This window comes from Podarcis erhardii (genome assembly GCF_964252035.2).
Source record: "Podarcis erhardii genome assembly, chromosome: 9".
Classification (NCBI taxonomy): domain Eukaryota; kingdom Metazoa; phylum Chordata; class Lepidosauria; order Squamata; family Lacertidae; genus Podarcis; species Podarcis erhardii.
Genome location: NC_138512.1, coordinates 80,530,029 through 80,554,043, shown reverse-complemented (window position 1 = coordinate 80,554,043; position 24,015 = coordinate 80,530,029). Strand labels below are relative to the sequence as shown.

At 55.7% G+C, this 24,015-nt stretch overlaps 2 protein-coding genes across 6 annotated transcripts; one reads left to right on the top strand and one right to left on the bottom strand.

Moving 5' to 3' along the window:
• Positions 1-369: 369 nt before the first annotated feature.
• Positions 370-14,508, bottom strand: WDR54 (WD repeat domain 54). Of its 3 annotated transcripts, none has more exons than XM_081877118.1 (10): positions 14,446-14,508; positions 8,892-9,131; positions 7,001-7,063; positions 6,781-6,847; positions 5,512-5,568; positions 4,646-4,773; positions 4,449-4,549; positions 3,937-4,099; positions 3,216-3,290; positions 370-1,895 (listed from the first exon to the last, which is right to left on the bottom strand). In XM_081877118.1, the coding sequence occupies exons 1-10, from the start codon at positions 14,491-14,493 to the stop codon at positions 1,764-1,766; spliced, it is 1,074 nt and encodes a 357-aa protein (XP_081733244.1). In that variant the 5' UTR covers positions 14,494-14,508; the 3' UTR covers positions 370-1,763. The 3 variants fall into 3 exon arrangements, with proteins under 3 accessions (XP_081733244.1, XP_081733246.1, XP_081733245.1); XM_081877120.1 differs by lacking the exon at positions 14,446-14,508 and adding an exon at positions 12,483-12,531; XM_081877119.1 differs by lacking the exon at positions 14,446-14,508 and adding an exon at positions 10,187-10,335.
• LOC309350178 (uncharacterized protein C2orf81 homolog) lies at positions 12,583-23,655 on the top strand. Of its 3 annotated transcripts, none has more exons than XM_081876944.1 (5): positions 14,815-14,978; positions 15,841-15,903; positions 17,254-17,475; positions 19,532-19,738; positions 22,578-23,655. In XM_081876944.1, exons 1-5 carry the CDS (start codon positions 14,817-14,819, stop codon positions 23,574-23,576), a joined length of 1,653 nt encoding a protein of 550 aa, XP_081733070.1. In that variant the 5' UTR covers positions 14,815-14,816; the 3' UTR covers positions 23,577-23,655. The 3 variants fall into 3 exon arrangements, with proteins under 3 accessions (XP_081733071.1, XP_081733070.1, XP_081733069.1); XM_081876943.1 differs by having other exon boundaries at positions 14,815-14,993; XM_081876945.1 differs by lacking the exons at positions 14,815-14,978; positions 15,841-15,903 and adding an exon at positions 12,583-12,688.
• Positions 23,656-24,015: the final 360 nt, after the last annotated feature.

Here is a 24,015-nt window from a genome sequence, read left to right as displayed (position 1 = left end):
CCAGTGGGCCGGCACCTTATGCCAGGGTCTGGTTCTGGGGGTGCACATGCAAAGGCCAAATGGGGCACAGCTGGGAAACCCCCCAAACGCTCCCAGCATGACCATCCCTACAGGTCTGGGGTGGGCCTTGCCCTCTGCCTCACTTACAGGCCTCTGGGAAGAGGGTGTGAGATCTCAAATTGCCCTTTCTGACTCTCCATTCGTTCATTTTCCTGCCTCCCATGTAAAGCTGCAATTGCACAAGTTGTGAGACTGACGTATGCGCGCGCGCACACACACACACACACACACACACGCTGTGGCCGTGGGGCGAAGAAGCAAAAGGCATTTTCCCTTTCCAAAACCAGCAAATGCTTCCACACTGGTGGCTAGCAGTTAACATCTTTATTCATCTAGCAAAACACAGTTCAGCTCGTAGACAGAAATGGAGAAAACTCTGAACAAAAAACTCTTGTGAACAACAATACATTCGCGACCTAACTTACACCCACGGGAGACCCTCCTGGGGGCTTCTCGCTGCTCTTGGGCCAGGGGAGCCTGCCACTCTCCAGTACGCCAGGGACTGGGGCGGGATGTGGAGTCCAGCACCCTGGGGAGAGCCAGGGGCCTGCCCCCTCCTGCTGCAAGGCACTGGTCCGAGTGCCAGGAGGAGGGGGGACTAGTCCTCTCCTGCCACTGGGGCGCAAGAGGCTCCTGGTGTGGGGCATCCTCTTTCCCTGGCACAAGAAACAACCTAACATGTCTCCCTGCCCCTCGCATGGTTGGTTTGAAGAACTGCGGCTCACCTTCTCCTTAACTTTCTGTTTCTTGCTACAGCAATAGATGTAAAAAATAAATAAATGTGGCCACCGGTAGTCTAACCCTCCGGTGGGAGGCAGAGAACAGCAGGACTGAGCTGTGGCCCAGCTGGAAAAACTAGTGCCCCCCCCCCCCGCCCCAAGCAAGAGGCAGATGCAGGGTGAGGGGCAAGGCCAGGGTCTCCCACCAGCACTGGGCCCTTAGTATCTGGGAGAGAAGCTGTAGGAGGACCAGGCCTGGGGGGTGCGGGCAGGCCTACAACTGGCCGTCCTTGCAGAATTGTGCCCCCTCTGGGCCAAGCGCCACTTCAGCCGGGACCCCAGCACCCCGTGGGTCTGGGCGATGGGAGCCCACTTCCATCAGAGAGAGCTGCCAACTTTTATCAGCCTGGTTGGGGCCAAGCACCACCCTTGACAAGGGCCTTTCTCATAGGAGGAGGGGACATTAGTAAGATATGGGGGGGGGGCAGGTGGGGGATGCAATCATTCTTCCACCCTGCACCCATTTCTCAGTGCCTGGGCAGTTTTTTCTCTCTCCAGCCCCCGCCCCCCGAGGTCTTTGGGTCTGTGAGTGCGAAGGCCCTGGGAAATATTCTCGCCTCTTCTCCCCCATCCGCTGGGCAAGGGCAGTGATGTGTCTGGTTCTGGAGCCAGAGTAAGTGGTCTGCTGGGGGGAGGGGGGGGCAAGGCAGAGACAGCATCTCCTTGGGGCTTTGAATAGCATGACGGTGAGAGCCAAGGGGGGGGGGTCACATGAGGATTTGTGCTCCCTGCCTTGCCCGGAGTGAAGACAGTGGAAGGGAGTGTTTTTGGGGGCTGTGGCCCTAAAAGGGGGAGGCAAGTTGGGCCCCTGATGCCTGTTCCCTGAGCCCCCTCTGCAGGATGCCCAGAGAGCCTCTGTTTTATCCGTCACCCCCCCCCCCCGGCCTGCCTCCAGATGGTCCCCTCTCCTGCGGCCAGGAAGGGCTACACCAGGACATAGTGGATTATCTCGCTGAGCTCGAAGCCGGTGACCGCAAAGGCACTGCCCTCGGGGTTGCAGAAACGGGCGCCACAGATCATGGTGTCAGTCACGCATTCCGCGTGGCAGTGCTGAATCTGTGGGGAGATAGGGAGGACCATGTCATTCTGGGTGTCCACCGCAGAGGAACTCCCTGACCCCCAATCTCTGGCAGGGCCAAGAAGAGAGCAGCGGGCTTGCTGCAACTCTTCCGCTTCTGACTGGGGCACCGGGGGGGGGGGGGATAAGCCACCCAAATCCCTTTCATCCTCCCCCCCCCCCCGCTGTCCTTGGGAGGCCCTGGGCTCCCGCAGCCTGCGTCCTCTGCCCTCTAGACCTGCTGCTCAGCTTAAAGCAAACAAGGATGTTGCTTCAAGGCTGTGCAGTTCGTTTGGAAACAGACTGGGGAGGAAGCACCCTGTTTTTTTTGGGGGGGGGTTGTTGGGCTGCCATAGGAAGGGCTAAAGCTCAGGGGCAGAGAGACTGTTCTGCATGGTAGAAGGTCTCCGATTCAATCTCAAATGGCATCTCGCAGGCAGGCTTGGAAGGGGACCTGGACTGAAATCCTAAAGGGCTGCTGCAAACCATTGTTGACAGCAGTAGGGATGGTAGCACAGCTGTCAACTTTCAGATTTGAAAATAAGGGATCAGCAGCCTCACCTGTCCCGGGGAGAGTCTACGGGATATCTAGGCTACATAACAACCCGGGATAGCAGTGGGAAGCAGCAGGAAACCACGCTGGAATAAGGGAATTTCCCGCAAGAAAAAGGAAGGTTGACAGCTATGGATGGTAGACTGATAGGCTGGCTCTGTATAAGGCAACTTCCTGTGTTCCTAGGAGAGGAATGTTCCTGGATGGCAGGGGATTGGACTAGATAGCCCTTGGGGGTCCCTTCCAACTCTACAAGGTTATGATTCTGTGAGAACACAGAGGCAGAGCCGCTGGCCCAATCCAGCCACAGGGCTTCTGTCCCTCTTTCTAAGGTTTGTCAGAAAAGTCTGCACCTCTGCTTGGGAACAGTGCCAGCCCCCCCCCTCCCCAGCCCCCCATCGTCAGTGTGGGTGCTCCTGTTTCCGCCAAGCTCCCACTCACAGGCCCGGGAGGAGGAAGCAGGTTGCATGGATGACCCCCCAGCTGAGCCCAGGGGCCACATCCAGTGGTGGAGAGTCCCCACTGAACACAATCCAGGGGGCAAGTGGGGTCCATGGCTGGGGCGGAGTGTGGGGGGCAGGCAAGCAAGAGGAGATATGCCCCTGGGAGGAGGCTGGGGGTGCCTGACAGAAGTGCCTGGAGGAATCCTAGAATCTAAAGAGCTGGAAGGGACCCTGGGGGTCATCTAGTCCAACCCCCTGAAATGTAGGAATCTTGGCTAAAGCATCCATGCAGAGGGCCACCCAGCCAGGCAAGCCAGCCTCACCTCAATGCCCTCAGAGTCAGGCCTGGGGCTCAGTTTCCAGACTTGCACAAAGGAGTCCTCCGCTGCCGACAGGAGCTGTGTGGGGAGAGGAGTCGTCAGTGGGGCTGGGGCCTCCCTTCATTTTGTATTGTTTATTGAATTTATATACCGCCCTATACCTGGAGGTCTCAGGGCGGTTCACAGAAAAGATCAACATAAAAAACCTCAATATATATATATATATATATATAATCAAAATATAAACAACAACCCAATAACACCCCCCTGGCTTGGGCCTGGGGCAGCTCTCCTGGGAGGGAGGGAAAGCTCCCTTAGGAGTGACTGAGAGCGCGTGCAAAGGGCAGCCATTGCCAGGCAGAGGGAGCAGAAGCCCAGCCAAGAGTGGGACAGCAGGCCCCTCCTGGTGGGAGCAGGGCTGGAGAGAGCCTCTCTCTGAAATTTTGCCACCAGAGCTCCTAGCCCCTTGGCACAGGTCGTACAGATCCCTCATTAAGCCACTGAACTGTTAGTCTTTGCTATATCCTGTGGCAAGGAGTTCCACTGGTGCAGTCTCACTCCTGCCCAAACCTGGCAGGTCAGGGGCCCAGTCAGAGGACGCCTTTCGCATGCGATGGAGCCTGACTCACTTTGCCTGGTCTACTGCACCTGGGAGGCTCCGCCCTGCCCCACCATTCCCCTCTCCTGAGAAACCCCGGCTTCCTCAAACGCAGGACAGACCCACCTTCCCCGAGAGGGGCGCCAGGTCCAGGGCATAGATCCAGCGGGCGTGAGCACGGACTTCCGCTCGCAGGATCCCGCTTGCTGCCTCATACAGGCGAATGTGCCCGTTGCCGTAACCAGCCGCGATGACGCCGTTCCACAGCTTGACGGAGGAGCAGGTGCACCTGGGCGTGGGGTGGGGATTGGGTGAGGCTCCTGTGCCGGGGGGAAGGCTGCTGCTCGGGGGGGGGGCAAGAGCAACTGCTGGACATGCAGGGGCCCCCCAGGCTTGATCCCCAGGGGCACCTCTGGACAGGACTGGGAAAGGTGCCTGCTTGGAGCAAGACAGGCCACTGGGAAAGGCTTCTGCTCAGGCCCTGGAATGGGGCAGGGCTGGGCTGGGTTCAGGGCCATTAGCCACCCCCCCCCCAGCCAGAGTGGTCAAGGCTTTGTTTCCATCTCTCTGGGGGCCGAGTGCTTTCAGGAGGGCCAAATCCTTGTCCCCAGAGCAGGCCTCTCTCTTTCCGCGCTTACTCAGAAGCCGGGATCTTGTTGGCCAGCGTGAACCTCTCTCCAGAAAACCAGACGCACAAGGCTCCAGAGTCATCGGCCGTCACCAAATCAGGCACTCCTTCCTGCAGAGGGGGGAAAGGGCAGAATCAGCTCACTGCCCCCACGACAGGGGGCTTTGGGGGCCCTGTGGGAGCGGTACCCACCCGGCGGCTCCTTACCGGCTGCTCACACAGCTCAGCAGCAATGTCGGTGATGGAGTCGCAGTGCTTCTCGAGGACTTCGCTCAGCGTGATGTTGGTGCCTTTGGCGGGGACGTCAAAGACGAGGACGGACCCCAGGGATGTCCCTGCAGAGGGAAGGCAGCCAAGGGGGTTCTGAAGCAGCAGCCCCAGGTGGGCCGGTCTCACCACACCTGCGAAGGAGCAGCCTCCCACCTGCCCAGGCGAGCTCACCGGGGCAGCCCGTTCCGCACCAACCCTCCTTGCAGCCCTCTCCCAGGGGAAACGGCCTTCGTGCAGGGCAAACAAGTCCTCTGGAGTCAGCTGGTGATCCTGGCTACTCCGCAGAGCAGTGCCACTAGCTTTCCATCCCCACCGCCAAACGCAGGGGTCAGCAAGGGTTACCTCGCCTGGGCCGGTTCACTCCAGCAGAGATCTCTCCGTGGGCCAGATAAGGAGTTCTGTGATTTCTGGCGTCTGCGCAGATGCGATTTCCAGTGCCGCAGAAGTGAGTCGCTGCGCTGGTTTAGTGCAGTGTGTGGGGACTCGCCGAGCGGGCAGCTCAGTTTGGGGGCAGCTCGTGGGCCGGTTAAATGACACCCGTGGGCTGCTTGTGGCCCATGGGCCTTAGGTTGCCGACCCCTGGGCAAACGGGTCTCCGCGAAATTCAACCATGGCGCCAATCCCTTCTGCAACTGCTGCCACTGACACACAAAGTGAGGCTTCAGGCATGGCGCATCCTCAGGGGGTCGACTACTCTCACCCATAGCAATGGGGTGGCCCCCCTGCCCAGCAGTGCCTTTGTCTGTGCTCAGCTGTCCTCTTTTGACCTTCTCCCCACCCACGTTTCCTTCCTGCTTCCTCACCTACGCAAACGAAGCGCTGCCCGGTTGCCGCGATCCCACGAGCAAACACAGCCTTCCCTGCAAAGGAAAGAATGCAGAGATCAGGCAGCGGCAGAGGCCTGGGGCTGGCTGGGGGTCTTTGCCCCAGAGCTCCCTGGGCGTGAAAGTGCAACCCTCCAAACGGGCAGGAGGCATGTGCCAGGGAGGTGCCTGTCTACTCGCCCCTCACGGGTTTGGAGGTGTGCACGGCCACATCCCCAGCAGGAGGAATCCATGCAAGTTCAGAAAAAGGGTGGGCTTCTAAAAAGTTCAGCTCCGAGGCCTCTGCTTCTTCTAGTCCACTCTCTGCTTCTTCTCAGACCTGCTGAGACACAACTTCAGAGAAGATATCAGGACTAGAGGGAAAGAGAAGGGGCCTATGGGAATATGAGACAGGAGGATTCCAAACTACAAATCTGCCCCAATGGTAACTGGTCTCCTGTAGTTAAGAAAAGTGGGTGTTTTATAGCTCCTCTTTTGGAAATGTGATGTTTGTTTGTCTATAGAAGTATTTATATACTGCTGCATCATAAAAATATTTCACAGGGCTTCACATGAAACAAGCAATAGATTAATAAAAAGTTAAAAGCAAGTTAAAAGCAAAAATAAATTAAAAACAAACATCGACAGAGCATTGTGGAAACATGTACTTCTTAATGGACTGCATAACGACGGGGTGAGCTCCCGTTGCTCAGTCCCTGCTCCTGCCACCCTAGCAGTTCAAAAGCACATCAAAGTGCAAGTAGATAAATAGGTACCGCTCTGGCAGGAAGGTAAAAGGCGTTTCCGTGCGCTGCTCTGGTTCGCCAGAAGCGGCTTAGTCCTGCTGGCCACATGACCTGGAAGCTGTACGCCGGCTCCCTCAGCCAATAAAGCGAGATGAGCGCCGCAACCCCAGAGTCAGCCACGACTGGACCTAATGGTCAGGGTCCCTTTACCCCTTTACCTTTTAAGCCTGGCAAAATAGAAAGGCTTTCAACAGAAGGCGCCCACTGAATCTCTAGTGCCGGCGTGTTCCACAGGACTAAGAGAACTTGTACTTATTGTTGAAATGTTTTGTGTTTTTTTTAAAGGGAGGGGAATATCTCCTGTCTTGGACAAAAAAGGTGGCACCTGCTATTGCTGCTGCTCGAGATAGGAAAGCACAATGGATTTTCACTGTTTGAAACATGGCAACCCCCCCTTTGAACTGGAAAGCAGGTGCCCTTCCCTCCCTCCAAGAAACCCTCCTGCCAGAAATAGAAAGGGTACCTGGAGGTGACTCCAAGCCCTCCAGGGCATGCCAGTAGACCATGATGGACCCGTCCGACTCGTACATCTTGGAGGAAGGGGGAAAGAGCAGAGAGAGAAAGGTAAGAGGCGCTGGAGAATCCAGCAGGCGGTTCCCAGGAGACGGGGTGGGTCTGGAAGGTCACCGGCTTGGGGCCTTTCTAGGGCAGAGGTTTCCGTGGCCCCCGGCTCCATTTCTCACCTGGATCCCCTTCCGTGAAGTCAGAACCAAGAGGACCCGGGAAGGGAGGACACACCAGGCAGCCTGGAAGACAAGGGTGCAACTAGAAGAAGCAGGAAGACGCCCTTCTCTGCCCCCTGCCTGCTTCCCCGTGGCCCCAGAGGAAAGCACAGAGTTAAATGAGGAAGGCAATGCTTCAGAGCATGTGCAAAGCGCCTTCCAACTCTTCCCTCCCTCTCGAGCAAATGCAGCCATCACCCGGCCCAGCACTGAGCTGTCCACCTGGGGGCCAAAGAGACCTTCTCCTCTCCTAAGCTCTGGGCGAGGGGTCTTCTGTGGACTTCCTCGTCCTCCGTCACCTGCCAGGGGTGAGGGAAGTGCCAGCCTGCTCCACGAAAGCTGGAATGCAAGGGTGCCAGGTCCTCAAGGGACAGAGGAGGACTCCGCTCCTCAACTTGCTGGTGGCAAGGGCCGTTCAACAGTGGAAGGTGCTGGACTCTCCTTCCTTGGAGGTGTTTAAGCAGAGCAGTTGGGTGCCCATTGGCCAGGGATGCTTTAGTTGTGATTCCTGTATTGTAGCGGGCTGGACTAGATGACTCCATGGGGTCCCTTTCACCGCTACAGTTCTATGATTCTACATCTGTGGGCAGCAAGGCAAGGAGACCCACGGAGGCTGCCTGAGATGCCACCACACTCACAAGCCACACCACAGAGCCAAAGCAGGCCTAGAAAGCGACTGGCTCAGTAGTGAAGGAAAGGCATTCTGCACGGGCTCAGGGGCACTGTTGTTCCTTTTGTGCATTCTGGACTGGGACTCTGATAGAAAGGTCTGGGGCTGAGTTTAAATAAAGCCCTGCACTTCACAACTACAGCGGTAAGGTTATTGATTGCCAAAAATAGGAAAAGCAGCAGCGTCCCAACTAAAACAGGCTGGTTATCTAAAATGATGGAATACTTCCATATTGCCAAACTAACAGGGAGGATAAGAGGAGATATGGTACAAAAAGTGAATAAGGAGTGGGCTATCTTTAAGGAAGACCTCAAAATTTATGTGGAAAAGGTAGAATTTCTGACAGATATTCTGACAGTGAATCCAGAAAATGAGTAGAGAGAAAGGAGAGTAAAGTCAAGGCAGAAGAAGAGATTAAAGAAATAATGAAATGCGTTTAAGCTAGTTGGAAAAATAAAGTAGCGTAACAAGAACAGCTGGAAGTCAAGTCACTTGGTGGGTGTCCGTGTGGGGCAGGTGTGTAGGTATGTTGATATGTACAGTATAGGTAGGTAGTATATAGAGTAATGCAGGTATGTTTTATGTTATGAAAATAAGGTACTGTGTTGCGTATGTGTACAGTGGTACCTCGGGTTACTTACGCTTCAGGTTACATATGCTTCAGGTTACAGACTCTGCTAACCCAGAAATAGTACCTCGGGTTAAGAACTTTGATTCAGGATGAGAACAGAAATCGTGCTCTGGCAGTGCGGCAGCAGCAGGAGGCCCCATTAGCTAAAGTGGTGCTTCAGGTTAAGAACAGTTTCAGGTTATGAATGGACCTCCAGAACAAATTAATTACTTAACCCGAGGTACCACCGTATTATGTAAATGTATATGTATGTGTTTTATATGTACATATGTTTTATACGTTAATAAAAACAATTAAAATAGATAAATAAATGAATAAAGCCCTGCACTTCTGGCCAGGCGGACTCCTCTCTGCCCCAGCCTGTTCCAATCGCCCTTTCGATCAGCATGTTCTGGGCTGGCCAATGTTGACGCCTCAGGGTGCCGATATTGGCTTCTCAGTGACAGCAGAAGAGCAGCTGCCCTGTGGGGAATTGATTGGGCAGGGAGCTAGGGATGGGCTCCCCTCCCTCCCTCCCTCCCTCCCTCCCTCCCTCCTGCCAGCCCCGTTACCTGGGTGATGATGGAGGCCCCGACGCCCAGGCTGCCCTCCTTGGCCTGCAGCTGGCGGTGGGAGAAGCTGAGGCCGTCATCGGAGGCGCTCACCATGTTGACGGTGGTGCCATGCACGCTGGCAAAGTACGTGAGCTGCTTGGCCGGGAGCGGCAGGACGCTCATGTTGTTGTACAGCGCCAGGCTGCTGTCCTTCAGCAAAATGCTCTTCTCCTTTCGGTACATCCTGCTTGGGGGAGACTGGGGGGGGGGGGAGAGAAGGGGCATGAGGCCAAGAGGCAGAGGAAGGCACCCGAGACGACAGGCAGCAGCACAGCTTGAGAGCCAGCCAGGTAATAATAATAAGAGTAATAAGAGTAATAATAATAGTAGTAGTAGTAATAATAATAATAATAATTTATTTATACCCCGCCCATCTGGCTGGGTTTCCCCAGCCACTCTGGGCGGCTTCCAGCAAAACACTAAAATACAATAACCTATTAAACATTAAAAGCTTCCCCAAACAGGGCTGCCTTCAGATGTCTTCTAAAAGTTTGGTAGTTATTTTTCTCTTTGACATCTGATGGGAGGGCATTCCACAGGGTGGGCGCCACCACCGAGAAGGCCCTCTGTCTGGTTCCCTGTAACCTGGCTTCTCGCAGGGAGGAAACCGCCAGAAGGCCCTTGGAGCTGGACCTCAGTGTCTGGGCAGAACATTGAAGTACTGGCCTCCAGGACTGGACTACAACTCCCATCAGGCCCAGCCAGTGCAGCCAATGGTCAGGGATGATGGGAACTGCAGTTCAGCCATGAAGGGCATCCACCTATGACGGATGCTTCAGTTGAGATTCCTGCGTTGTAGGGGGTTGGACTAGATGGCCCCTGGGGTCCCTTCCAACTCTACAGTTCTATGAAGGTCCGAGGAGTCCTCCACAGGTTCTGCCGCCCTGGACCACCACGACTACCTGAGCCGCCAGGATTGCTTCTGACATCTTCTGCGCCATTTGGAATTTTCACCGTGGCCCCTGAGGCTGCTGGGAGGTGCCCTGGCCCCATTTTTTTTAATGTCTGATGTTTTATTCTGATTTTAATATTCTGTTGGGAGCTGCCCAGAGTGGCTGGGGAAACCCAGTCAGATGGGCGGGGTATAAATAAATTATTATTATTATTATTATTAATCATTATCTTCCAGGCAAAGTGTCCCTGTGCTTCTTTTGCATACACTTAAGCTCCAACTGAAATATCAGGTGGTTATATCAGGTCCACTTCACTGCCATTTAACTCCAGTGTTCCCTCCCCAAACCTTCCACACTCATGTGTGGCATCAGAATTACACATCAAGCGCCAGGCGCTGGATTCATGCTCCACAAAGGATAACACCATAGTAAATCTGCTGGACGTGCACAAGATTCTTCACTGGTTTTCTTTTAAATATGCATGCATTAACGAAAATGAACGCCTGCACGCATGTATGAGGACTGAGGGAGGGAGCAGGCTGGGACTCTGGGTGCCCTGCACTTCGTCCCTCAGGATCCGTTGCCCGTTCTTGACTCAGGCTCAGCTGCACGCAGGCCCAGAGCCACGCAAGGTGGACGGGAGCCTTCCTGTGGCTTCATCAGCTGCAGAAACCCAGCTGGCTCCCTCTGCCCCCTCCCTGCCCTAACTAAGCAGGGCCTGATCCGCCAGAAAGTCCCTCTGCACCAGCTGGCTGGCAGGGGGCTCAAGGTCGCAAGCACAGTGCTTCCCCTTCCCTGTTGTGTTTCCGCAGCAACCCTGCAAAGGGAGGCGATGCAGAGAGAATGGGAGTGGCTCAAGGGCTGCCCACCAAAATCCATGCCCGAGGGAGGATTTGAACCTGGGTCTGGCCCCCTGAGCACCCCTCAGGAACACTTCCAGCCTCTAGAGAGAGAGATGGGCTAGGGGCTCCTGCTGGTGATTCCCTCCGGGCCCCCTTTAGTCCTCTGTGCCTTCAGGACATAACTGTCAATGTTTCCCTTTTTAAAAACGAAATTCCCTTATTCCGAATAGGATTCCTCGCAAGAAAAGGGAAAGGTTGACAGCTATGCTTCGGGAGCTGCTCTTGCTGGTGCCTGGCTGAGGTCGGGTCAAGAGCTCGTGGGGTGTCGGGGTTGGTGTGTCGGAAAAAGTAAGAAGAAGAAGAAGAAGAGTTTGGATTTGATATCCCGCCTTTCACTCCCTTTAAGGAGTCTCAAAGCGGCTAACAATCTCCTTTCCCTTCCTCCCCCACAACAAACACTCTGTGAGGTGAGTGGGGCTGAGAGACTTCAAAGAAGTGTGACTGGCCCAAGGTCACCCAGCAGCTGCAGGTGGAGGAGCAGAGACTCGAACCCGGTTCCCCAGATTACGAGTCTACCGCTCTTAGCCACTACACCACACTGGCTCTCAAGGTAAAGGGACCCCTGACCATTAGGTCCAGTCGTGACTGACTCTGGGGTTGCGGCGCTCATCTCGCTTTATTGGCCCAGGGAGCGGGCATACAGCTTCCGGGTCATGTGGCCAGCCTGACTAAGCCGCTTCTGGCGAACCAGAGCAGCACACGGAAACACCATTTACCTTCCCTCTGGAGTGGTACCTATCTATCTACTTGCACTTTGACGTGCTTTTGAACTGCTAGGTTGGCAGGAGCAGGGACTGACCAACGGGAGCTCACCCCGTAGCAGGGATTCGAACCGCTGACCTTGTGATTGGCAAGCCCTAGGCTCTGGTTTAGACCACAGCGCCACCTGTGTTCCTCTATTATAGAGGAACGCAGTAAAGGACCCCTGGATGATTAAGTCCAGTCAAAGGCATACAAATAAAATGATGATGACGACGACTATGGGGTTGCAGCGCTCATCTCACTTTCAGGCTGAGGGAGCCAGCGTCTGTCCACAGACAGCTTTCCGGGTCATGTGGCCAGTGTGGCGCCCAGAAACCAATGTCCCGACTGTGGAAGGACGTGTGGGTCCAGAACTGGCCTCCACTGTCACTTACGGACTCACTGTTAAAACCGTGTTTATGGAAGACAATCTTACTCGGCTACGAGGGACTGCCAAAGAAGAAGAAGATGGCTAAACTGCTTCTGGTGCAACGGGACACCGTGATGGAAACCAGAGCGCACGGAAACGCCGTTTACCTTCCCGCCGGAGCGGTACCTATTTATCTACTTGCACTGGTGTGCTTTCGAACTGCTAGGGTGGCAGGAGCAGGGACCGAGCAACGGGAGCTCACCCCGTCATTGCGGGGATTCGAACCCCCGACCTTCTGATCGGCAAGCCCTAGGTTCTGGGGTTTAACCCACAGCGCCACCCGCCTCCCTGTCGGAGAGAGACCAGGGTTCACATTCACCTGGCCGAGGGGGCTGGGGGGAGAAGGGCGGGCTGGAGAGGCCCAGGCGGCTCCGCTCTGCTCCCTGCCTCCCTCCCCGCACTGTGACAACTAGCTCCTCAGGGCCAGGGCTCACCAACAGGGGCGGGGCGTGCGGAGGCCCCGCCCACCAGCGGGCCGGCCAAGTCCCCGCCGCGCAGGGCGCATGCGCGCGCTCTCCCGCTTGGGGGGCGGCTCTTCCCGGCCCCCGGCCCCCTCCCCGGCCCGCGGCGCCCTCCGCCTCACCCGCCGCCTTCTCCGCCGCTCCTCCGGCCCGCTTGCCCCGCTGCCATGGAGACGGCGCCCGGGCGCGCTGACGTCACGACGGTGGCCTGCAGGGCGCGGGCGATGGGCGGCCGGGCGGAGTTGCCATGGCGACGCGGCTGCTGGCGGCGTCTCGCGGGGCGCGCCCGTCTCTGCGCGAAGTCTCCTCCACCTTCCTCAGCCTGGCGGTGAGGCGCGAGGGCGCATGCTCGGGGGGCGGGGGGGGCGCCGGGGGCCGCCATGCGGGGCGTGAGGGCCGGCGGAACTCCCCGCCTCAGGAGGCGGCCGGGCCCGGAGGGAGGGAGGGAGCCAGCCCGGGGGCCAGCCAGTCCAGCTTCCCTGGCCCACCCCCCCCCCAGCATTTCATCTGTAGGCCGCCTTTACGGAGTCAAAACAGTGCTCAAGGCGGCTCCCAACATGGCCAGCTGGAGACGCTGGAGCTGAGATCCCTGCTGCGCGACAGGGGTTGGGCTGGATGACCTCGGGGGGTCCCTCGCCCCTCGCCCGCCCTCTGGTCCCGGGGTCAAGCAGCACAGGGCCCTGCCTTGCAGCAGCTTGGAAGGAATGTTCCGGGGCCCCTTCCGACTCCAGGGTTCTGGGGGCTCTAGGAATAATAATAATTTATTATTATCTATACCCAGCCCATCTGGCTGGGTTTCCCCAGCCACTCTGGGCGGCTTCCAACCAAATATTAAAAACAATACAGTGGTACCTCAGGTTACAGACGCTTCAGGTTACAGACTCCGCTAACCCAGAAATGGAACCTCCGGTTAAGAACTTTGCTCCAGGATGAGAACAGAAATCAGGCTCCAGCGGCGCGGCGGCAGCAGGAGGCCCCAATAGCGAAAGTGGTGCTTCAGGTTAAGAACAGTTTCAGGTTAAGAACAGACCTCCGGAACGAATTAAGTACGTAACCTGAGGTACCACTGTAATTGATCAGTGTAAACTCTTTAGGATTTGCGGGTGTTTAATTTTACTGTTTACTATTGGATTCCAGTGGACTGCTTCATTTGATATGTGTTGGAAGCCACCCAGAGTGGCTGGGCTGGGTGACGTATAAAGACAGTGGTACCTCGGGTTACAGACGCCTCAGGTTACAGACACTTCAGGTTACAGACTCCGCTAACCCAGAAATAGTACCTCAGGTTAAGAACTTTGCTTCAGGATGAGAACAGAAATCACACAGCAGCGGGAGGCCCCATTAGCTAAACTAGTGCTTCAGGTTAAGAACAGTTTCAGGTTAAGAACGGACCTCTGGAACAAATTAAGTACTTAACCCAGTGTTATGTCTGACACTGTACAGCGTCAGACATAAAAAACTTCCCTCAACAGGGCCGCCTCTGCTCGGCTGGTTCCCCAGGTCAGATGCAGCCCTGCAGCGCTGGAAGGGGGCCGGGGGCCGGATTGCAGGTTTCCCACCCTGGGCCTCTGTCTGGACACCCTGGAGAACGGGAGGCCGGGCTGGACATTGGGATCCCTCCACGGGGTCGGATCCAGCAAACTCCTCTGACGTTCCTGGGAAATTCTCCTCTGGACATCAGAGCATCAGCGGAGAAGAGCCTTCGGCTGGATCAGGCCTCTGGGTCTCCCTCTGGCCGACCAGATGCCCTAAATGGGAAAACCACAAACCTGACCCAAGCACAAGAGCAGCTCTCCCCTCCTGCGGCTCCAGCAACTGGGATTCAGAGGCACAGAAATCAAATATTTTCCCTCTAAGCATATATATTTTGACTTCCCTTCTCCGCTGTTGCGGTTTCTTATAATTTTATTTTAAAATACTGCATTTCCTACGTTAGTCCGTCTATTAATTGCTTCCTAATATTTCTATACCATTACTTTGAACTGCTTGTCTTATGTTGATCCTGCTAACGAACTTCTTTGTATTCAAATATCCCACGAATTTCCCCCATTCCTTGATGAAATTCCTTTCCTCTTGGTTTCTTACTTGTAACACAGAACTGCGGAATTGGAAGGGACACCATGGGTCAGTCATTTAGTCCAACCCCTGGAATATGTCCTACCGTCTTCTAAAGCCATCTCAATTAGTGGTCATCACTGCCTCCTGTGGCAGCGAGTTCCGCCGTTTATCTCCCCGCTGCGTGAAGAAGGCCTTTCTTTCATCTCTCCTGAATCTTCCAGCTGCCCGGGCGTCTCTTCCGCCTGAGCTCCAGCTGTCCTGCTCTCCCCTTGGCCTTCACCCTTGGGGTGTCCCCTGGCAGTGGCCTGAAACTTCCGTCCTCCTCCCTGACCGTTGGTCCTGCTGGTGGCGGGTGCTGGACTGCAGATCCCCTGGCGGGGGTCCCGCTAGCTGGCCCCATGGCAACCGCCGCTCTGGGGCCCTGGCAGCTTCTGCTCCCTTCAACTCCTCTCTGTTCTCACTGTTCTCAGAACAATGAGCTTTGTGGGTTCTTTGGAATGGTCTGGCGGTTGGTGGACTGGGCTTCCGCTCTGGGACTCTGCGGTCCAGAGCGGCTGCAGGTGAGCCTCCCTCAGGTGGGCACCAGGTGGGTGGCCCTCCCAAAGGAGAGGGCAGGTAAAAATTGGCAAAGAAAGGGATGGAGACCCAGAGGTGCAGGGTGACCCAGGTGCTTCCGGGGGGGGGGGTCTTCAGTCCTGGCGGTTTCATCACAGCTGAATTGATTTCGCTTTGTTTCCTTGCCGGGGGGCAGAGAAGTTGGCAACGGGTTACAGGTCACCTGCATCTTGCTCATGGGTTACATTCTGGGACGGCACACAGATAAGTGCGCATAGTTGAGCTGCCCCATTCGAACTGCTCCTGCAACATGGAGGTGCTGCGCGGAATGAGTTTCTTGCCGCCACCCCCCCAAATAAAACTATAAGGTTAAAACCTCTTTTTTGCAGCGACTTTTCAGCACAAAAGAGCTTTTAAGCTCTCTGCCATCCATGTCTTTAATGCCCACGATTTAAACCAGCTGTCAGCTGCGTCAAGTTGAAATCGTGCAGGTGAACGGGCCTCAGTTGAGGATTCTGGGTGCGGTTTCTTGTAAGAACTTATTTCTTCTCATCTTTCGTTTGCGATCCCCACTCAGGCGCTTCCAGTTCCGACCAGCAAGCAGACACGGCCGGACGCCTGGGTTCCCTCTCCGGGCCTGAGGTTGAGCTGTCACACCAGGGACACCCGGCCCCCTGCTGGCTGCTCTGCTTCTGTTTTCCTGCCATTGAAGTCCTTGGCCCCCATCCTGTCAAATGTTCTTCCTGCAGAGATAAGGCTGGCACCAGCCGGAGGGCCTTTTCACCACCTGTGGGAAAATTTCCCTCCTCTCCTGGACTTTCCCTAACCCTCTCCTATTTATTTCCTTGATTGTACCTTTGGTCTAAGGAGGTCCGTGAGGTGTGTCCGGCTCTCCTCTTCCTCACTGAATCCCCAGAGCAACCCTGCAAGGTAGGTGAGGCGGAGTGGCCCAAGGTCACTCACTGAGCTTCCAGGCTGAGTAGGGACTCGAACCATGGTCTTCCAGGTCAGAGTCTGACACTCTAACCCAGCGGTCAGCAACCTAAGGCCCATGGACCGGAAGCAGCTCGTGGAGGTCGTTTGACTGGCCCCTGAGCCGCCCCCGAATTGAGATGCCCACTTGCGCACTGCGCTAAACTGGTGCAGCGCAGTGCAGGGACTTGCTTCCGCGGCGCCGAAAATCGCATCTGCACAGACGCAGGTGCCGAAAATCACAGGCACGTGCTCAATCCAGCCCACAGAGGAATTCCCTCTGCCCAGGGAAGATAAACCTTGCTGACCCCTGCTCTAACCATTATGCTGCACAGCCTCTCCCTCCATATTGGTTCCTGGTGTCTTCAGCCAGGATGATGACTGTTGATGATTATCTTCGTTGCCAGTTGCTACACGCTATCATTGCGTGAGCCGCTTTCCTTTTCTAATTGAAAAGCAGCGCAGAAATTTTTAATTAAGTAATTAAGTTCCTTCCTTGGGTGACAAGGATCAGACAAATTCGTGGAGAAGGAGAGGGCTGTGGATGGCTGCTAGCCAGAATGCCTCTGCTCTGCAATGCTTCTGAATCCCAGTTGCTGGAAACGACAGGAGGGGAGACGGATCCCGTGTGCGAGTTCTGCTTGCGGGTTTCCTATTGGGGCATCCGGTCGGCCACTGTGACATCAGGGTGCTGGACTAGATGCCCCCCCTTTGGCCTGATCCTGCTGCTGCTGGTCTCTTCTCATGCTGTTCAATCCATACTCCATTTATGGGAATCCATGTGGCAGAGGCAAGAGGCGGCCAGAACCCCCATCAGGGACCCTACAGAGCTGTGATCCCCTTTGCCCAAAGCTGGAAAGGGCCCAGAACTCAGAACAACCTATGGTGTCTGCAGAAGCCCCCAGATCCCCTCCAGGGCATCTTTGGCTCCTTGGAGATCCTGGGAATCTGCTGCCATGCCCCCACCCCCAGAGTAGGTGTCCCAGGCTCCCTAAGCTACGCCAGCCTGCAGGCAGGGCCCTTCACCTTGTCCCTGCAGCCCATGCCAGCCTCGGGTGCTGAGTATCATTTCCTCCCAGAGCTGGTGTTGGGACCCAGAGCTTCCCTCCCAGAACTGAAAAACCAAGGAAGATCCTTCCTTTCTCACCCCAGTCCCCCTGCACCCCTTTTGGGGATCAGGGAGGGCAAGGGCATGGGAGCGTTCGTTGGCACCAGCGCCGTGCCCGAGGACCAGGCGCAGAGCTGTTTCTTGGCCCCCCCCCCATCTCAAGAGCTGACTCTGAGAGGTGCGTTCTGTTTCCCCCGCAGAAAATGACATCCCGCGTGACCCTTGCGAAGTCCCGGGCGGAGAGGTCCCGGCCGCCCACGGTGCCCGTCCCCCAGGTGGAGATCGTCCCGGGGCGCCTGACGGAAGGAGACTGGTTCTCCCTGCTGGGCTTTGAGGAAGCTGAGGATCATGTGGGCGACATCCTGGCAGGGCTGATGGATCAGGTCCTGGAGGAGTGCTTCAAGGTCTATTTGGAGAGGCAGGTGAGTCGTTCTGTGGGCAGCGCTGCCTTCCAGGGTAAGGAGGCCACTGTTCGGGGCCCAGGCTGCATGCCAGAATCCCTTCGGTTTCCTTCTAGGAAAGAGAGGAGGGCTGAGCAGCGTCAGAAACTCAGATATATAAGCTAGCAGGCATTTGGGGGCAAGTCTTATTTTTCAAGTGATGGTCTGTGTGATTGATTCTCTTCTGCTTTATTTCTCATTGATGGCCCACTTTGTCCAGCTGGGTTCACCTTCAGAGAAAGCGGTATTGTTGCTGCTGTTTCTGTTCTTAATAGGTCATATATATATAGTTTCAATGCCATTTGCATTTTTATTTTTATATTTTTATATTTATTTATTTCTACCCTGATTTCCCCAGCCAGAGCCAGCTTCAGGACAGATAACACCAGTAAAATTACAGTAAAAACATAATAGGGGGAAAAACCCAATTTAAAATACAGGTTAAAATGCAATTTAAAATGCAGCCTCATTTTAATAGTAGCCCATAGATCAAAACCGTAAGGAGAGGGAAACATAAGGGTCAGACTGAGTCCAAGCCAAAGGCCAGGCGGAACAGCTCTGTCTTGCAGGCCCTGTGGAAAGATGTCAAGTCCCACAGGGCCCCTGGTCTCTTGGGACAGAGCGTCCCACCAAGTCGGGGCCAGTACTGAAAAGGCCCTGGCCCTAGTTGAGACCAATCTAACCACCTTGTCACCTGGGACCTCCAAAATGTTGTCATTTGTGGACCGTAAGGTCCTCCACCGGGCATACCAGGAGAGGCGGTCCCGTAGGTACAAGGGTCCTAGGCCACATAGAGCTTTAAAGGTCAAAACCAGCACCTTAAACATGACCCTGTACTCTACCAGGAGCTTCCTTATGATTATCATTCTATGCTTTTAGCTTTTTCTCTCACTTTCTCTTTAAGCCACCCTGAAAAACACAAGATAAATATAAAGATAAATGGATAGTCACCTGTCATGTGTGATCTGGTGGAGATTCCTGCATTGCAGGGGGTTGAACTAAATGTCCACATGACTCGGGGTCCCTTCCAACGCCACCATTCTGTGATTCTATCAAGAATAAGAATAATTGGCACCTAACACAGCATCTTAAAAAGCAGAGACATCACCTTGCCAACAAAGGTCCGTATAGTTCAAGCCATGGTTTTCCCAGTAGTGATGTATGGAAGTGAGAGCTGGACCATAAAGAAGGCTGATTGCCGAAGAATGGATGCTTTTGAATTCTGGTGCTGGAGGAGACTCTTGAGAGTCCCATGGACTGCAAGAAGATCAAACCTCTCCATTCTGAAGGAAATCAGCCCTGAGTGCTCACTGGAAGGACAGATCCTGAAGCTGAGGCTCCAAGACTTTGGCCACCTCAGGAGAAGAGAAGACTCCCTGGAAAAGACCCTGATGTTGGGAAAGATGGAGGGCACAAGGAGAAGGGGACGACAGAGGACGAGATGGTGGGACAGTGTTCTCGAAGCGACCAGCATGAGTCTGACCAAACTGCGGGAGGCAGTGGAAGACAGGAGTGCCTGGTATGCTCTGGTCCAGGGGGTCACAAAGAGGCGGACACGACTAAACGACTCAACAACAACAACAACATGTTTTGTTTCTTAGCCCAGCCGTTGCAAACAGCTTGGAATCAGAGAACTGCAGAGTTGGAAGGGCCCCCCGAGGGCCATCTAGTCCAGCCTGCTGCAATGCAGGAATCCCAGCATTTTTTGCAGGCACCGAAAGGGATAGGCTGAAGGTGTCCATCCCGTATCAAGGAGCCTGACGGCCTGGCCTTTTGAAAGAGGCCAACCAGGTGTGCATGTGCCATGGGTGCAAATCTCGCCCCTCAGCCTAAGCTTCCTGCCTGCCCCTCTGACTCTGATGCTCAGAGCTGGGCTGTTCTGGGAGAGCCCAGTGTGTGTGTGTGTTTCTCTTTCTCTCCTTGAGGTTTCCAGACCGGCTGGGGGGGGGGGCGGTGAGGCCATGAGCCTTGGAGGGGACCCTGCCAGACCCTCCCCTGCCCAATCTGCTGCTCACCCTCCGCTCTGCCCCCTCCCCAGTGCATCCCCTACGTCATCACCCAGGCCCGGGACGCCATGCTCCAGATCATCGAGTGGCGCTTCCTGGTGCGAGACGAGGGCGAGGCCGGGGTGCCCGCAGAGCCCACCTGGCAGGAGGACGAGGAGCCTGTGGCCGGCATCACCGACTCCTGGGCCCAGGGCTCTGTGCCTGTGCTGCAAGCCATGCCGAGCCCGGAGGAGTCAGAGGTAGGAGGGCAGGGGGGCTGGCACACCGGCCAGGCTGGTGAGGGATGGCATCGTCCTGCTGGGGCTGATGAATTCAAGATCCTTCCAATAACGCTTGGGGGGGTGACGCTTGGGTGGGAGGCATCCAGAGGAGGGCTGGGTGGACCAGGGGCCCCAGAGGACAGATCCTGCCAGGAGGGCAGAAGGGACAGGGGGTGCTTGGCCCGCAGAGAAGGCCTCAGCTGGGTGGCATATCCATATATTGTCCAAAACCATATCAGGACCTCCGTTTCATCATTTTTGACCTACACTCTGGCTCCCGAACGCCGCAGACCCGGAAGTGACTGTTCCGGTTTGCAAACGTACTTTGGAACCCCAACGTCTGACGGGGCTTCCGCGGCTTCTGATTGGCTGCAGGAGCTTTCTGCAGCCAATCAGAAGCCGCGCCTTGGTTTTCGAACGTTAAATGGACTTCTGGAACGGATTCCGTTCGACTTCTGAGGTACAACTGTATTGCAAATCATGCTGCATTTGCGCTCCCCAAAAATCACAGTGCAGGAAATAGCATGAATCCAGCCAGAGCCTCTGCTTAGCTCCATCCTTGTGTCAGACATTGTGATAGATCAGTATATTGCAGCTGGTGGTATAATTGAAAACCAATTTTGCCCCTCCCTAGCTCACGATGGGCTTAGTTCCTAGCAGGTTGAAGGTCTCCCTGGGATGTTGCGGCAAATGTGGCATGGCAGCATCATGCTGCAGCTTCCCTGCTGCTCTTGTGAGGTGTTGCGTCCTCCGTGGTGGAGCTGAAGGCTTCGGGTTCAGGCCCCAGTGGCAGCATCTCTGGTTAGGGCTGGGAGAAACTCCCTGCCAAATACTGCGCAAGATGGACTCCGTGTCCCTGGCCTGGAAGCCGCAGTTCCTCCTGCCCTGGAGGCTGGTGTAGTTGACTGCCAAGGTCCCAGCAGAATGACTTCATTTCAGAGAGGAAGTGAGCAGGTGGCCTTGGCTGTAAAAGAGCCGCAAGTTACCTTGTTCGCCTCCTCCTGGACCGACAGCGTTCTGGCAGTGGCACAAGCCTTGAAAATCCCTCCCCGTTTGGCACAGCCCTCCAGCAAAGTTCACGCTTTGCCCTTTCACCTGAACTGCCCCCATCCCTTTGCAGTTTTGCAGTTTGCCAACCCCGGACAGAGCAGTCAGGTTGGGATGGTCCCCTGCCTGACTCCCCGGAGAGCCTCTTGCCTAGAAATATGGAACCAATGTCTCCCCCACAAACACCGGGATTTGTCTCTTCTTCACTAGGAGGACTTGGAATAGTAGCTTGTAATAATAATAATATTATAATAATAATTTATTATTTATACCCCACCCATCTGGCTGGGTTTCCCCAGCCACTCTGGGCGGCTTCCAACAGAATATTAAAATACAGTCGTCTATTAAACATTAAAAGTTCCCCTAAACAGGGCGCCTTCAGATGTATTCTAAAAGTCTGGTAGTTGTTTTTCTCTTTGACATCTGGTGGGAGGGCGTTCCACAGGGTGGGCGCCACCACCGAGAAGGCCCTCTGCCTGGTTCCCTGTAACTTGGCTTCTCGCAGGGAGGGAACCGGCAGAAGGCCCTCGGCGCTGGACCTCAGTGTCTTGATTCTGCTCTTCAAACCCCCAGTTTTGGGGCTAACCTTAGAGTCATAGAACCAGAGTTGAAAGAGTTCCCTGAGAGTCATCAAGTTCAATCCCCTGCAGTGCAGGAATCTCGGATCAGGCATCCCTGACCGATGGCCACCTGTCCTCGGCTTAAAACCCCCAAGGAAGGGGAGTCCGCCTCCCCCCAAGGGAGACTGTTTCACTGTCAAAACAGCTCTGCTACCATAGCAGCAAAGCCTAGTCTTTCAAAACATTGCCAAAAAAAACCCCAACCCCATGATTTTTTTATTTTATGTTGTAAAATGCCCTGTTGTTTCTCGAGGAAGGGCGGTGTATACAATGAATAAATAATAATGTTATTATAACCAGTCAGCTTCTCCCACCCAGTCCAACAGGCTGGCTTCTAGCCCCTTGGCTTGTGTTCTTAAATGTTTTTAATTGGTTTTTCAAAAGGAACATGAGACTACAGCACCCCTTCGTAAGCAACTTCCCCTCCTCACCCAATTTCCCCAAACCAGAGGGTCCTATGGAGAAGCATTTTTCCAAGGTTCAAATGCAACTCTGGTGGATGCCATTGTAATGGACATAGTGCCCTGTCTCTATGAAACTGTCTCTTCCCAGCTTAAGGCTTTAACTTCCTTGGTCCGTTTCCCTGAAAGCTTTTTTCTCCAATGCGACCTTTGCGAGTGTTCCAGAGATTTCCAGTTTGGGCCAACAAGTTCTTGGGCGTTTCCTGAAAGAAGAGCGATCGGTGCTTCTTATCTCAGATGGACATTGTCATTTTTAAAGGTCGCTAATAATGTTCAAGGGACGCGGGTGGCGCTGTGGTCTAAACCACAGATCCTAGGGCTTGCCGATCAGAAGGTCAGCGGTTCGAATCCTCCTGCCCACCTAGCAGTTCCCTGCTCCTGCCCACCTAGCAGTTTGAGAGCACACTAGTGCAAGTAGATAAATAGGTACCACTCCGGCGGGAAGGTAAGCGGTGTTTCCGTGTGCTGCTCTGGTTCGCCAGAAGCGGCTTAGTCATGCTGGCCTCATGACCCTGAAGCTGTCTGCGGATAAACGCCAGCCCCCTCGGCCTATAGAGCGAGATGAGCGCGCAACCCCAGAGTCGTCCACGACTGGACCTAACGGTCAGGGGTACCTTTACCTAACAATGTTTAAGTTGGGATGCTGATCTTCTGGCCCCTTGGCTGATCTGGCCAATGTCTCTCCTCCAGGTTCCCAGACTCCCGGAGGAAGTTCCTCAACTCCCAGAGGAGTCCCCCGTTGCCAAAGAGGAGCCCGCAGGGCCCTCCGATCTTGCTGCTCAGGGCTTCCCCCTGGGGACCCCCAGGTGGGAGGCAGAGAAGCTGGCCCAGGAGTCCTTGAAGGAGGTGCGGCCCACCAGGTCCCGCAGCAGCAAGGCGGTGCTGAAGTCTGGAACCCAGCTGCCTCACCTGGTGTCCATCGCCCCCCTGCCGTCCCCCCTGCCGTCCTGCAAGAGCAGGCTGGGCCCCCAGGCCTACTACGGGCCCCTGCAGGCGTCCCGGCTGAGCGACATTGTGAAGCCACTGGCCGGTTCGGAAAAGGAGCTGCTCCTGCGCCAGCTCTCCCAGATGCCCGTGGAGGAGGCCTCGCGCCCGTGCCTCCTGCCGCTCTCCTGCAGCAATCTGCTGCGCATCCAGCTGGGCCGCCCGCCCAACACCCGGGACGTCTTCTACGACCAGGCGGGCAACATCACCGCCGCGCCGCGCCTGGAGCCAGCCAGCCTGCCCAAGCGCTGGGTCAAGCCCTCGGCCGAGGTGGTGGACCCGGAGGTGGAGTCGCAGCAGCAGGAGGCCCTGAAGACCGTCTCGGGGCGCAGAGCCCCCAAGCTGCCCAGGGGCCCGGCCGAGAAGGGCAGCGCCCACGGCGAAAGGCTGCTGGGCGGGCGGAGGAGCCTGGCGGAGAAAGCCGCCCAGCCGCCCAGCCCAGCCGGAGGGGTCCTGCAGCCCACCAGCTTCGTCTTCGTCAAGCCCAACTTGCTGACCCAGGCGGTGCAGCTGGCCACGGGGGTGACCCTCCGGTGTGTGGGTGGCGTCCGGGAGAAGGTCTCTCCCCATGCGCACCAGGAGGAGGCCAAGGAGGGGCCGGGGAGCCTCCACCCCATGTGCCTTCGGGTGCCCACCCCCAGCCGACAGCACATCCTCCAGCAGCCCAAGCCTCTGCCCCGCTTGCGCCCGGGAGCTGCCCTCTGATCGGCACAGCCCTGCCCTCCCTGACCCCCCATGCACCCTTTGATCTCCTTGTAGCTTAATAAACGGAGAGGTTTTTGGAGCCTGGTTTCTCTCATTATCTGCCTCACCACTGCAACGCCTCCAGAACTGCCTCTCCCCGTAGGAAGCAAGCCAGACCCTCCCACCTGAGGCCCTTCTTTGTGTGACTCCTCCAGGAGGTCCGGAGGGTGGCACCACGAGAACGGGGCCTTTTCGGAGGTGGCTCCCTGCTTGTGGGATGCACTCGCTAGGGATGTTCACCTGGCGCCTTTGCTACATATCTTCAGGTGCCAGGCAAAAATGTTCCTCTCCAACCAGCCTTTGGCTGTTATACTGTGACCTTTTAATGTGCCCACAGGGTTGGGGCGATGGTCATTGTTTTTAATTATTTTGTTCCACATTTTGTGGTTTTCTGTCGCAA